Source organism: Gracilinanus agilis, chromosome 1 (assembly GCF_016433145.1).
Source record: "Gracilinanus agilis isolate LMUSP501 chromosome 1, AgileGrace, whole genome shotgun sequence".
NCBI lineage: Eukaryota > Metazoa > Chordata > Mammalia > Didelphimorphia > Didelphidae > Gracilinanus > Gracilinanus agilis.
This window is the reverse complement of record NC_058130.1, coordinates 794,883,199-794,898,245: the sequence shown is the minus strand read 5'-3', so window position 1 is coordinate 794,898,245 and position 15,047 is coordinate 794,883,199. Positions and strand designations below refer to the sequence as shown.

The following is a 15,047-nucleotide window of genomic DNA, read 5'->3' as shown; positions in this document are numbered from 1 at the left end:
ACTCCCAAGATGCTTTCTACAGCCCTAATCTCTCTCTCGAGTTTCAGTTCTGAATCACCAACTCTCCACTATTTCAGAAACAGCATCTTCTAGGGATAGGAACTGAACCTGTGATTTCATAGTGTAAGGAAATTCCTATCAATCAATGCAGGTTAGCACCTTCCAGAGTTGCCTAGAGCATTGAGAAGCTAAGTGATTGGTTTATCCAGGACTGGACTTAGGACATGAATACAGATCTTCCTGGTTTTCAGACCAGCTCTTTTTTCACTATACCACTAATGTCCCATAAGCATCTCAAGGTCACTAGGTCTAAAACAGCTCTCATATTTTCCCCAAACCCACCTCCCTTCCTGATTCCCTTTTTATGTCATGGGCATCACTATCCTTCATGACTTCTAGCTTGACAACCATAGAGTCATTCCTGACTTTCCATTCACCCTCACCTCACATATCCAATCTGATGCTGTCTTGTCAATTCTCCTTCCAAATAATTTTTCAACTGTGTCTCTCATTTCCTCAATCACAGTTTCCTCCTCAGTTCAAGCTCTCATTATCAGTTAAATATATGATCTCTTCCTAATTGGTCTCACTCGTTCAAGTCTCCATTCCAACCTATCCTCCACACTATCACCAGAGTGATTTTTCCTCAAATGCACATCTGACCATGTCACACTCTCCAAATTAATTTGTGTGGCTCCATAGTGCTTTAAGGATAAAATTTCCTTGGATTAGCTTTTAAAACTGCTCAGGACCTTCCTCCAGCCTATTTTACATTACAAAGTTCTCACTGTTTCTCACTTTCTTTATACCAGCCATCTTCTTTTCCTGGAAAATACTTCAACTTTCCTTGATCAAATCCTCTTTCTTCAATAACCAGCTCAATATCAAGTCTCAAGAGAGACACTTTCTTCATGAAGTTTTCTGGCTGTTAGTGCTTTCTCTCTCTCTGCCTTGAATCTATTTTCTTTTTTCTTTTTTAAATATAGCACCAGCTTTAATAACCTCTTCTATACTGTTTCTTCAAGAGAGACTGTAGAACACTTTCCTGGTGTCTGTAAATGTATTTTTTTTAATAACTTCATTTCATACAATTTCCTTTGCAATCCTATACATTTCATTTCATACATTTAAAAGTATTATTCTGAAAAGGGTTCCATAGACTTTGCCAGATTGCAAAAGGAGTTCATGGCACAAAAACTCCTGCTATCAAAGCTCCAAGTTATATTTTAACTACCACTTATATGAATCATCTCTATACTTTTGTACCTTGGCTGGAGACACTGAGATATAGAAAAAGAAAAAAAGGGGACTTTTCTCTTTCGTTGAACTATTTTTAACCTTTATGTTGTGAAGAGAATGCAGAGAATTCTTAAGACTATCCTGAGATAGCCAAAAAGGAGGGACTTCTATTATGTAAGTGAAGAGTTGTAGTGATAGTCAAAGGTGACTATGGTCACAGTAAAACACAATTTATGTCTTTGGTTTGTTAACTTGGAAATAACACAGAACTACTAAAGTAGTTAGCAAAAACCAAGTCTTTAATCAGGAAAGAGATAGGTCCAATAATCAGCTGCTCTCCAGTGGGAAGCCAATAAGAGAATAGATAAAAATCTGAGACTCCTCTTTTGACCCCTTTTGTGATCCTTGTGATTTCTTGTTGAAAAGTATTATGGCCTTACTGAAAAGTTTTAAGTTCCTATCAAACCTGAATTTAAAGGGTTTTAACACTGTTTTAACCAGCAAGGAATGTTGCTGCCTGTTATAGCTAAGGCCAAGATACTCCCCAACTTGGCTTTCTGATAAGAACCTAGTCAAAATTCAGCCTTGGCCTTGGTCTATTCTGAAGCCAATGTTTTGTGTTTTGATGTGACATAATTTGTAACTTCTGCACATCTGCAAAGTTGGGGGGGGGGGTTCTTTTGTGTGAAATGAGTCTTGAAATATATATAATAAACTCCAGGCTCCTGGAGCCAGAGCTGGAAGCCTGAGCTAAAAGACAACTCCCTTGTGCTGTCCTCATTTCCTAATCAACTAAACGGTCTTTATCAGATTATCAGGGATGATAAAGAGATCTAGACTCTCTCCCAGAGCCAGGTACTAAGATATGGGCTGCGTGGGTCTCAGCCCAATTTATCTCCCAAGCTTCAGTATGTCTAATGAGGGCTTACTTAAAAGGATGCTGGGAATGTAGCTCAGGGGTGGCGAATTTTCCACCTGCACAGATACTACAGAGTAGGAAGCCTGGGGCTCTGAGGACAGTATCTCTGGGAAGTCTCCCAGGAATAATAGAACTTGGGAATATTTGATACCTTTGGGGGGACCTGGTACAGCCAACATACACTGACAGTTTGTAAGCAGCTAGGGAAAGAGGCTGCAGCCAGCAGCTGGGGTATCAGGGAGCGGTCTACTACCATGACGACGACAAGAAAGGGTCAAGCCAAGGGCTGGGCTGCCCAAGAGAGTTTTTTAATGCAATGGGAGAAGCTACTAAGCCAAAAAGGGTCACTTCATATTGGCCTGTCCACTAGTGTCACCAAACACTTCAAGGTCTATTGTTCAGTAAGACGTGAGTCTGGGACTCCCCTCCCTCGGGGTGAGTTCGCAGGGAGGAGGGGGAGGCACACTTGAAGCTCGCAAAAAAACCCCAGTGGACAGGTAGCTAGAAACCTTAATACCCAAGTGTAAGAGATCAAGGGCATATGTGTGCGTAGGGACGCACCGGGACCCAGACCGGCGAGGCCGCTCTCATCGGGCAAAGAAGCTTCGCCATTCAGTCACAGATTTAAAACTCACTAGTTTGTGGGAGGAAGGTTAAGCTCATTAATAAGAGAAAACTTTGCCACTGCATGAATATGGGCGCATCCAGAGAGCCCCCAGCAGCCGGCGATCAGGGTGAAGAGGGACCGTCCACGTGATCCGAGGCAGTGCGGTTCTTTCTCCTTCTTCGGTCACTCCTCTGGTTCCGAGTCTTGGGTCATTCCGGGACTCAAAGCCCAGGCGGCTCCTCTTCGCTTAAATCCGGGAATGGCTTCCGGGAGAGAAAGCGCTCTCCTGGAGGGCAGGCACGGGGGTGGGTTAGTTGTGTTAGACGGCGGCCCGGAAGTTCTCCTACTTGGCTTCCCTCTCCAACGTCGGAGTTCCTTCGAAGTCTCCGCCCTCCAGACATGCGCAAAAGCCTCCTTTGGTCCCAGGACCACATTTCCGGGAAAGGTGGGTACGTACAGTACTCGTCTAGTGCGCGCAGGGCAGTTACCATGGAAACGAGCAAACAGAAAAGGAGAACGCGACGTGAGAGTGAGCGTCTTCCTATTCGTCACTTCCGTTCCCCTGCCTTCCCCTCTAGCCCGCGGCGCGGTAGTCCATGGTCGGCCCTCCTCTACGTCGGCCGTACTCGTAGTCGCCTAGGCTCAACGATCCTCAGCCACCACCGCCGCCGGAGTCCGAGCCCGGCGTCCAGAGCCGGGGTGAGTGGGAGCTGTGGGAGGGCGGGCGGGCTGGCAGAGAGGGCGGAGCTCCTGGCGCCCTGATTTCCGAGCCTCCCAACCTCCTCCCTCTGGCCTCTGAGCATCGGGCGTGCGCAGTCCTCTCATTCTCGGAGCCCTCCAACACGTCCATTGGCTGGTCGCGGAGGCGCGGCTAGAAGGCCGACCAATCAGGGCGTCGGGTTGTTGCGCTCCCTCCTTGGCCCGCTTCCCCAGCCTCCCCTAGGCTTTCCTCTTCTTCCCTTCTCCACCCCTGCCCTGTCCTAGATGCTTCTAGTTGGGTGGCCCTGGGCCTCAGTTTACTCATCTGCAAAATGAAAGTAAAGTCAGCAAATAAGAAAAGGCCACCCGCCTGCGTCCCCCTCGTTGTCACCATTCTCAGTCCTATCTCCCGACTTTCCAGAAAAGAACGGGGGCTCGGGGAAAACAGATTCAGAAGGGGAGAGAGATGGAGAGAGAGACAGAGAGGGAAGAGAGAGACAGAGAGAGGGAAGAGAGGAGAAAGGGAAGAAAGAGAGGGATGGAGAGAAGAGACAGAGACAAAGGAGAGCGAGAATATAATTTATTAAGCACTTACTGTGTACCAGGCATTGTGCTAAGTTTCAGGGATGCAGATTTCAGACCAGACTGCCCCTGTCTGCATTGATCTTATGTTCTAATTGGGAAACACAAAACATAAAGGGAAACAAAGCTTGGCAGGGGTTCCTCATTCCCTCCTCCTGAGCTTGGATCTATTGTTGAGCCCATGGTCAACTGACATTTATGAAGAAGCACCCGCTGGGTGCTAGGCCCTAAGCTGAGCACTGGCCCGAGAGACAAGGAAGGTAAAAGACAGCCCGAGTCTGTCCGAGGGGGGAAACCACCTGCAAAAAAACTATGGACAAAGAAGACTCCAGCACCAAGTGCTCCAAAGCACGGCCAATTCCTCTCATTGGACCCTTTTCTTCCCAGTATAAAGACTGCCTCTGCCCAGAAAATAGAAGAGAGGATGACCCTGATACTCCTGAAAGCCAGGGCCTGCCAGGTGAGTGGCAAATCTTCTTTTTGGGGGGGCACCAAGTCCTCAGAGTGGGCACCAAGAAACATCCAGGAGGAACAGTTTCCCGGGACTTGGAGAAAACCAAAAGCAGTGCCCCTAATGAGGTGGAAATAATAAAGCCCTCTCTCCCTGGATCAAATGAAATATAAGCCTTATGGTGCTATGTAAACAGCAGCTATAAATTATTCTTTGAAGAGCTATGCAGTAGCTTTGGGATCATATGGTTAGGGGTCTGCTGAGAACTAGGATTGGGAGTTCAGCTGGCCACAATTAGATTTAGGAACTGTCCCTTTCATTTTACACAAGAAGAAACTGATTCCCTGGTCTTCCAAGGTGTTGAAGACAAAAGGCAGAGGGATGGGATGATTGGAACCTGGCCCAGTTTCCTGTGTGCACTCCAGCCAGTACCCCTTTTGTGGGCCTCAATATTGCTGGGCCCACTCTGTGGGCTGTCCATCCCACTGTATGTCACTTTCTGAATGACACACCTTCAGCCCTGTGGGATTAGACCAAACATTTGAATTTATGACTACCTGCAACATTTTGGGCTCTGCTTTGGACAGTCTCCATGAATGTGACACATGCCTACAGGAACATACATCTGTCTCCTTGTTGAATGCCACCTTTGCCATTAATAACCAGAAGATTTGGGACAAATTTATCTGTTGCATCTTTCCAAAAATCTTCTAGTCCTGGCATTGGTCAACAAAAATAGTAAATGGAAGTAATGTTATGAATAGCATTCAGTTACTATTATGGTTGCACTTGGGGCTGGAATTCTAAATGGTTGGGGGGGTGTGGTTAAGAGTTGGCTCTTGAATTGGGCCTTTGCCATTCCCGGTAAAAGGCTGGGAAGCAGGATTATACAAAGGCAAAAGGCCATGATTGAGGATCTTACAAATCCATTGGAGGTATCCATACCTCTTCTGAACACTGTTTTGACACAAGATTTTATAATCCTATGATCCTTCTCACCAAACCCAGTTCTTTGAAATCCCTCCCTCCAAATCCTTCTGCCCCCACCTCTCAACAATCAGCCTGAAACAATTGCTTTTACTCTTTGTCTCTTTTCCTGTGTAAGAGGCCAACCATCATTTCTTGAGGGTGAGTTGGAATGAGTCTTTTTTAACTTTGTTGAGGCTACCAAGACCCTTGCACTTGATTCTAGGATTGGAGGAAATTGATTTCTTCATTCTCTTGCTTGATATTATTGTAGGGATTAAAATTAATGGTTTGACAAAATATAAGAGAATGTGGTTGCCAGTATTATAACTCGAGTCAAAATGTTTTTTAGCAGCTTTTATTTATAAAATAGAGAGAGTAAAGTAGAGAAAGGTGAAAGAGAGTAGAGTAAACAGTCTAACTAATCACCCTAAATGTTTCTCTGGTGCCTGGCTCAACTCAGGCAGGGCTCATTAACCCTCCACCAGAGGACTCTCAGCCAGAGGGCCATTTAGCTGGAGGACCCAGTGGTGAATAACCACTTGGCCTCCTCTGGGAACTAATCTCTCCAGAATCCAGGAAAGGAGTCAGCTTTTCATTCACCCACATTGTAGTCCAAAGGAGAAGATCCAAGAGCAGTCTTACCAAATGCTGGAGTCCCAGGTCCATGCTGAAGAAGGTCTTCCACCAGCTTCCAAAGCCTCAAAAAAAAAAGCTCGAAGACCTCATGACAGGAAGTTTTAAAAACCCTTCTTAACGTCATTTCCTGTTCCTTCCTCCACTTTAGGGGACCAGTTGTAGTCTTTAAATTAGCTTAGGGCTGCCCAAGAGGCAGTCAGTTGCTTCTGGAAGGGCAAACCCATTTAGTAAGTAGTTTGTGGACTTCCCCTACTTTAGGGTTAAGTAGGGGTGTATTTGCTTTTTGTTGATTAAATTTAAAAGTAAGCAAGGTGGACAGTTAATCCCATCTTCACATTATGCTTCTTATAGAGGTATCTTAAATTGATATTTGCTTTCAGAGATCAGCTATATGGTGTTATTCTAGGCATTGCATCTGAGAATATTAGCTTAAGATGATCTGTTTAAACATTGACAGCCCAGCACACCATAGACAGTATACACTCTAGCTCCACATTTCTCAGCCCAGAATGTCTCAATCATTAAACACAGCATCCCATACTCTTAACCATTTCTATCAAGGACCCCACTGTCCTAGCCAACCAGTTTCCCAGCAATGGAGTCCTTCTTGACTCTTAACTCCCCCCTCTAACCTCCTAGATTCTCATCTTCATCATTTGCTGAGTCCCGTAAGGCCTTCCTCCAGGACATTTCTCAGGTCTTATCTCCTCAGTGCTCATGTGATCTCATGGTTCAGACATTCATCTGCCTTGGTTTTCTTATCTACCTCCAGGGTTTTGAGGATCAAATAGGTAATATTGGTTAAAAAACAAAACCAAAAAAAGCTCTTCACACTGTGCCTGGCACATAGTAGGTGCTTAATGAATGCATTCCCTTCTCTCCCTTTCCTGCAGGGCTCAGAGCTCACTTGCCACTTTTCTGATTATTTCTTACATGTTTACCCATCACATCTGCTTTATATTTACCCAGTGCTCTATATCTTGTGACCCTTGCTAAGGTCTAAGCTCTTCAAAAACAAGGAATATTTCCTTTTGATCTTTGCATCTCTAGCAGCCAGCAGAGAATGTGACACAGCATAGGCATGGCTTGTTAAACTGACTTGCACTTGTTCAACCTCTAATGAAAGCACTTAATACAGGCCCTCCACTAGCTGGCAGCAGTAGCCAACGGGCGTGTTCTGTTGGTCTAACCTTTTCTCTCTCCCAGAAAAAACACATCTTGAGCAACCAAGGTGTGTAAATGGAATTAGCTCTAGCACATTCATAGTCAAAACTCTACTATCAGAGATGATGTCATCCCCACGTCCCTTAATGGGGAGGGGAGATGAGTTACCCACACGTGACAATAAGTAACAAATCAAGAACAAGGGATGGCCCTTTGGGCAGTCCAAAACAGTGTAGAGGCTGCCATTTGTCCACTTGAATTAGAGGTGGACCCCCAGGAAGTGACGAGAGACACGATCTCGTCAAGTATATTGGTTACTGCCTGTTGGGGCAGTTCCCACTTTGAACTTGGTGCTGAAGGATCTCGGCTGAGACCTCAGGCAGCTTCCACTCTGAATGGTCACGTGGGTGAGTTAGGCTGACTTCCTTGGGCCTACCTTGGCGTTTTCCAGACTCTCTACCTTAAGTAGGCTTCTTGCCTCTCTGATTGCTAAGGCCTTGTGGTGTGTAATCTAGTTTAATTAGTCTTTTAACCCTCTCTCCCTCTATTTCCTTTGCCTTCTACCCTTCCTAATTGTAAATAAACTACCTTAAACCCAATCCTGACTTGGGTCTATTTTAATTATGGAATCAATCTGAATTATTGATTCCTGGCAGCCACACCTTAAATATATATTTATATAATACCTAAAATCTCTCTCTTACAAAGGCCCCCTTCATTTTCACATCAGGGCCCCCCAAAGGAGATGCATGTTGCCCCAGGATATATAACACAGTGGAGGAGATATGAGCCTATAGGAGGTGGCATGCTGTTGTGGAAGGAGCCTGGGCTTGGAAGTCAGAAGCCTTGGGTGGAGGGCTAGCTCTGATCACTTCTAGCCCTGTGATCCTGGTCATTCCACTTGAGGTGTATTAATTTACTTTCTCATCTGTGAAATGGGGATAATGGATACCTTTGTGAGACAAATACTTTGTATTTATACCAAGAAGGTCATTGTAGATATGAGCTGTTATTCTTGTTTTATTCCAGGTTTAGTATAAATGATGGGGAATAAGTAGTGCTCAAGAGATATTTGGCCTTTCTGGAAAACTGAGAAGCACTCCTTTTAGTTCCTGGAAGCCTCCCCTTCTCTCCTTGGTCTCTATGATGGTCCTTGGGTGGGCACAAACATATTTGCTGTTTCAGGAATTGGTGACATTCAAAGATGTGGCTGTGGACTTCTCCTGGGAGGAATGGGAGTCCTTGGCCCCTTCTCAGAAGGAGCTCTACCGAGAAGTGATGCTGGAGAACTACTGGAACCTGGTCTGCCTGGGTAAGGAGTACAGCTCCCTCCAGTGCCTCCGGACCTGCCCGCTGGAGGAACTTTGCATCCAGCCTTAATAAGCCCCATGGGATATGTTGAGTGTTGATCAGATATTGCCATGCCCCCAGGACCTGAGAATCCTAGTCCTTTTGTGGCTAGGAGATGAGGTGTTTCTGCAGATGATTACCTGGTAAATGGTCTCTGATTGATATAACAAGAAACTGGAGGCTCAGTTGTGTCGCCTGGCTGTTAGCAGGTCTGCAGTTCTTCCCTAGGGTCAGGGGTACCTTTACGAAGAGTCATTGTATTAGACTGGGCTCCCCTCCTTTTACCAGGGAAGGAGTCTCATTTATTGATTGTCTGAGCCCAAATCTACTTTGTAGCCTTAGTTGCCAGCAATATAAAACATCCTTGCCTGACCCCTCCCTGTGTATCTCAGTGTAGTACGTGGCACAGAGTAGATGCTAAATAAATACTGGTTAACTGATTGATGGGGCTCATTGTCCCCAACACTTTCCTATTTTCATTGGGCAGGACTTGAAGATTCAAAACCAGATGTGATTGAGCAGCTGGAACAACAAGAAGGCGCTGTCCTAGCAAGCACCTGTCCAGGTGAGTACCTGGGAATGTGCAGGTAAAGTACTTGGGCAGTAGCAGCTGAATCTAATAAAGTGTGTGTGTGGGGGGGGGGGGTGGGTTGGGGGCATCCAGACAGCTCAGTGGATAGATGCCAGCTGGGTTCCAGTCTGGCCTCAGACACTTCCTAGCTGTGTGACACTGGCTAAGTCTAACCATACCATTCTCCTGCCTTGAAATTGGTACTTGTGTTGATTCCAAGACAAGGTGTAGGTTTAAAACAACTACTTGTAGTTAACCTTTCATTCTATCAAGCTAGTGCCTCTCCTGCCTTTCCCAGCCCAACTCCTGGGAAAAGCCATCTCTAAGCATTGCCTCCACTTCCTTACTGCCTCACTTCTCTGTCTCTTCTGAATCTACCAGTCTATTGAAACTGCTTTCTCCAAGGTTACCAGCACTTTTAACTGATCAGTGCCATACCCTCATCCTTGATCTTTTAGCGTACCCATAGCTACCCTTGCATTCTGAGATACTGTTTTCTCTTAGTTCTCTCACTTTTCTCCCTGCCATTTCTCAGGCTCTTTTGTTGGATTATCTCACCCACTCAAGTGTGGGCTTGCCAAGATGTCTCATTAGCTTGGGCTCTCTTCTTTCCTATCTTCATATTCTCCCTTGGTGTCTCTTCAGGTTCCTTAAATTCAGTTGTCATTTAGGCCAGGCATACTTAATCTGGGGCTTTTAAAATATTTTAATAACTGAGTTTTAACTCTGTGTGTCTTTTACACACATTTAGCAACGTTGTTCTGATAAATAGTCTCTAGATTTCACCAAATGGACAAGGCGATCTTTGACAAAAAGAAATAGGCTATGAGCCTTTGATCCGTGTAGATCTCTATTAAATAAAGGTGGTCTTATAGATATCTCAAACTTCACATGTTGCCAAGGTTTTTTCCTCTAAACTTCTTCATTTCTTTCAAAGATACCATCACCTTTCTAGCCACTCAGGCTCAAAATCTTGGAGGATTATTGACTCTTCTCTGCCCTCAGCTTCTATAGCTCTTCCATTGCCAAATCTTAGTTTTCATATTTGTCCCCTTCCCATGATGCTAGTCCAGGCTCTTGTCACCTCTTACCTGGACTATTAAAGCAGCCTTCTAATTTGGTCTCTCTTCCCTGCTCCAGTCTCCCCTCTCCAATCCAACCTTCACACAGTTGTTAAATTGATAGTTTAAATCTAAGATAACTTTGATCTAATGCTATCAGCCCTCAATCTCCTTAAAAAAATTCACTCTCTTCTATTTCTTTCAGTAGAAAATAATGAAATCCTTAGTCTGACATTGAACGCCCTTTACCACCTGACTCCCAGCGACTTTTACAGGCCTATTTCATGTTAATACCTTTTATAGTCTCTTTTCCCAGGAGGCTAGCCTGCTAGAAGATTCCTCTCTATATGACCTTTTTGGTACTCTTTCTTTGGAGACTTTTACAAATAGTCCCCCAAATATGGAATGTACTACCTTCTCAGTGTTGCCTTTCAAAGTCTTTAGCTTCCTTTAGCTGTGTAAAGCATACTTCACACATTGCCTACCCATGAGGCCTTGCCTGATTCTCTCCATTTGTTAGCTTTCTCTCTTGAAATGACATTGAATTACTTGAGATTTACTTGGGCAGGACGTAAATCAAATTTTAGCTCTTGGAAAGCTTAAACTTTTCTCTATTTTAATATTTGTTGTTTTTAGCACTTACACATAGTAGATGCTTAATAGATGTTTGTTGATTCACCCTGATTTGAAGTGAACCAGGATAATTTATTATTCATTAACTCCTATGGAATTAATGCCACAAGAAGATCAGTTGACAGATGCTTAGCCTGAAAAGGAGAAGATACAATAGGGATGTGATTGCTGGCTTATCATAATTAAAGGGCTGTTATGTAGAAGAGGAGTTGAATTTGTTCTATTTGGCCCCAGCAGGCACAATTAAGAGGAATGGAGAGAAGTTACAGGAGAAAATGTAGGCTTGCTATAAAGAAAATATACGTAACAACTCAAATTGGCTATCTGAAAGTAGAATGGGTTGCCTTTTGGATTTATTAGAAGTCTTCAGAAAAAGACTAGAGGACCATTTCTTGATTGTATTAAAAGAGGAAGTCTTTTGGGATATAAGTTGCACTGAGGTCTTTGCCAGCTCTGACATTCAGTTATTCTTTTTCAAATATTATAAGCTTTTTGACACTCATCAACAATGTGACCTTTTCTGGATTCCTTTTCAGTCAGATTCCTTTTCTGGAAAATGTAATAACTAACCCACCTACTTCACAAGGTTGTTGTAAAGATTAAGATACATGCTATCTATCAATTGAATGGATAAATAACCATGAAATGACAGTATTGTTTCTTTTAGACTTTAAAGTTCAACAGTTATTTTTTTTTTTTAAACCCTTGTACTTCGGTGTATTGTCTCATAGGTGGAAGATTGGTAAGGGTGGGCAATGGGGGTCAAGTGACTTGCCCAGGGTCACACAGCTGGGAAGTGGCTGAGGCCGGGTTTAAACCTAGGACCTCCTGTCTCTAGGCCTGACTCTTACTCCACTGAGCTACCCAGCTGCCCCCAACAATTATTTTTTTAATGCAGGAAAGAGAAGATAGGATTAAATGTACAAAAGAAAAAAAATATTTACTTCATTTACTTTCAGATTGGGAGACCAGACATGAGACCAAGGAGTCAACTTCAAGGCTAGACATTGCTGTGGAACAGTTGTTCCAGGAAAGATTCAAAAGGGATGGTTCCTGTGTCTCCCAGTTGGTAGAATGCAAGACCAGGTTAGAAAAACAGCAGAGCTCTGAGAAGAAACATCATAATCAAGCAAAAACTTTCCAAAGGCAAACTTCCAAGAAATTGAAGCACCATAAATGTAAGAAATATGACAGAATGTTTGGTCAAGGGCCAACCTTTGTTTTCCAACAAAAACTATACTTTGGAAAGAGTTGCCACCAATGTGATAAACATAGAAAGAGTTTCAGATTATATTCTGACTCAAATAAGTATAATAGAATCTGTTTGAAGAAGACATTTTCTAAATATGATGAAAGTGAGAAATCTTCCAGATATAATTCAGCCTTTTTAAAATGTCATCGAATAAATACTCAAGAGAAATCTCATGAATATAATAAAGGTAGAAAAACTTACCAGAGCTCCCTCCCAGCAATCAATATTGGAGAGAAACCCCATAAATGTAATGACTGTGGAATGTCTTTCCTCAATAGCCTGCAACTAATTGAACATTGGAGCATTCATACAGGAGAGAAACCTTATGAATGTAATGAATGTGGAAAGGTGTTTTGTTGGAGCTCAGGACTTACTGAACATCAGAGAATTCATACTGGAGAAAAACCTTATGAATGTAACGAATGTGGGAAGACTTTCAGTCATAGGTCATCCCTTACTTCCCATTATAGGATTCATAGTGGGGAAAAAACTTATGGATGTAATCAATGTGGTAAGGCCTTCTACTGGACCTCAGAACTTACTAAACATCAGAGAATACATACTGGAGAAAAACCTTTTGAATGTAATGAATGTGGTAAAGCCTTTCACCAGAGCATACACCTTATTCAACATCAAAGAACTCATACTGGAGAGAAACCTTATAAATGTAATGAATGTGGGAAGGCCTTTGGCCGAATCGCACTCCTTACTGAGCATAAGAGAATTCACACGGGGGAGAAACCTTATGAATGTAGTGAATGTGGAATGGCTTTCCGGTGGAATTCAGGACTAACTGAACATCAAAGAATTCATAGTGGAGAGAAACCTTATGAATGTACTGAATGTGGGAAGACTTTCAGTCGTAGGTCATCCCTTACTTCCCATCACAGGATTCATAGTGGGAAGAAACCGTATGATTGTAATAAATGTGACAAGGCCTTCTATTGGATGTCAAAACTTACTAAACATCAGAGAACTCATACAGGAGAAAAGCCTTATGCATGCAATGAGTGTGGGAAGACTTTTAACCGAAGTTTGCATCTTTCTCAACATCAGGGAATTCATACTGGCGAAAAGCCTTTTGAATGCAATGAATGTGGGAAGGCTTTCAATCGAAGCATACATTTTACTCAGCATCAAAGAATTCATACTGGAGAAAAACCTTATGAATGTAATGAATGTGGAAAAGCCTTCTGCCAGAGCTCAGGACTTACTAGGCATCAGAAAATTCATATTAGAGACAAACACTAGACATTAGACAGGCATTAGATTTCTCAATGAGTGAATGTAAGAAGGCTTTTTGCCAGAGCAAAAAGCTTCCTGAACATCAGAGAACTAATTATTAATTAGAGAAGGCTTAGAAATGAAATTTATTTGGACAGCTTCAACGTAAGCTAGCCCTCCCATTATGGGATTCATATTGGAGAAAAAACTCATGAGTAACAAAAGTGGCAAGGTTTTCCATAGGAACACAGATTTAGTTTACATTGTAGAATTACTAGGAGAGAGAATTAATGAGTGTGAGAAAATCTTCCATAGGACCCTATGTTTTATTGCTCATCACAAAATTCATACTGGAAAGAAATAAAGAATAATAATAATAATAATAAATGTGGGAAAACCTGAATCAAAAGTCTTAATATCAGAGAATTCTTACTGAGTAAAATCTTATAAAAATTAAACCTTAAGAATGTGAAAATTTTGAAAAAATTTAGCATACGTGTTTTGCTGAAAACTATAGAAGAAATATTAAATGTAAACTCTCTAGATGAAACAAAGTTCCATTTAATTTTTTTAAAAGATAAAAACCCTTCCTTCCTTCCTTCCTTCCTTCCTTAGAATCAATACTATTTATTTGTTTCAAGTCAGAAAGAGTGGTTAGGGCTAGGCAATGGGGGATAAGTAACTTGCTCAGGGTCCCAGCTAGAAAGTGTATGAGGCCAGATTGGAACCTAAGATCTTCCATCTCTAAGCCTAGCTTTCAATCCACTGAACCATGTAGCTGCTCCTGTTCCATCTAATTTTTTGACCATTCCATTTTCTTTTTTGTAAGAATTTATTTTTTATATACTCTACTAATTCCTCTATATTAGGGAGAATTACTGTGTATTCCTCTGCAGTCTGGATCAGAGAAACTCTCCAATCTGCAGCTTTTTGCATTTTCTTTGTCCTTGGGAATTCCAAGGAACAGCATCCTTTTTAACAGAATTTGGTTGCAGGGAAGAAGGATGTGACCTATCCTGTGGGGGTGGGGGGAATAGGTTGATGGACCAGCTCTTAATTCGCTTTCACCAATAAAAGATGTCTTGGGATGGTCAAGGGAGGGGCTGAATGATGAGTTCCTAAAAATCTACTTATTAAGCTGGGTGTCCTAGCTCCAGTGGTTGCTAGTCACAAGAGCCATGGAGACCATATCTCTTTATCAGTTGTGATGCTTGGCCTAACCAGCAAACCTGATATGATCAATTAACTTACATTCATACCCTAAAATTGGTCTGTCAGGATCATTTTATTTGTAACATTTCAAGCTTCCTACCCAAAAGTCTCCCTTTCCCAAATTCACAATTAAGATGGATCATCCATGTTTCTCTTGATTAACAAAAAATTGTGATCTACCAGATTTTTGATCCCTTAGTCAATCAGAAAGCATTTACTAAGTGCCTGCTATTTGCCAGTGGAATAAAGAAAGAGAAATGCAGTTCCTGCTTACAATCTCGTGGTGGGGGTATGGGTGTAGGGGTGACAACATGAAGACGTCTATGTATAAACAAGCTATAGACAATATAAACTGGAGATGGCCAACAGAGGTAAGGCACTAGCATTAGGCAGAATTGGGAAAAGGGTTCCTGCAGAAAGTAAGATTTTATCTGGGGTTTGAAAGAAGTCAAGGAATATGGAAAGCCAATGAAAATGT

At 42.7% G+C, this 15,047-nt stretch overlaps 1 protein-coding gene across 1 annotated transcript; it reads left to right on the top strand.

Moving 5' to 3' along the window:
- Positions 1–3,164: 3,164 nt before the first annotated feature.
- LOC123230531 (zinc finger protein 501-like) lies at positions 3,165–13,671 on the top strand. Its single transcript, XM_044656666.1, has 5 exons — positions 3,165–3,464; positions 8,452–8,578; positions 9,104–9,181; positions 12,501–12,999; positions 13,168–13,671. The coding sequence occupies exons 1-5, from the start codon at positions 3,165–3,167 to the stop codon at positions 13,382–13,384; spliced, it is 1,221 nt and encodes a 406-aa protein (XP_044512601.1). The 3' UTR covers positions 13,385–13,671.
- The last annotated feature ends 1,376 nt before the right edge of the window (positions 13,672–15,047 follow it).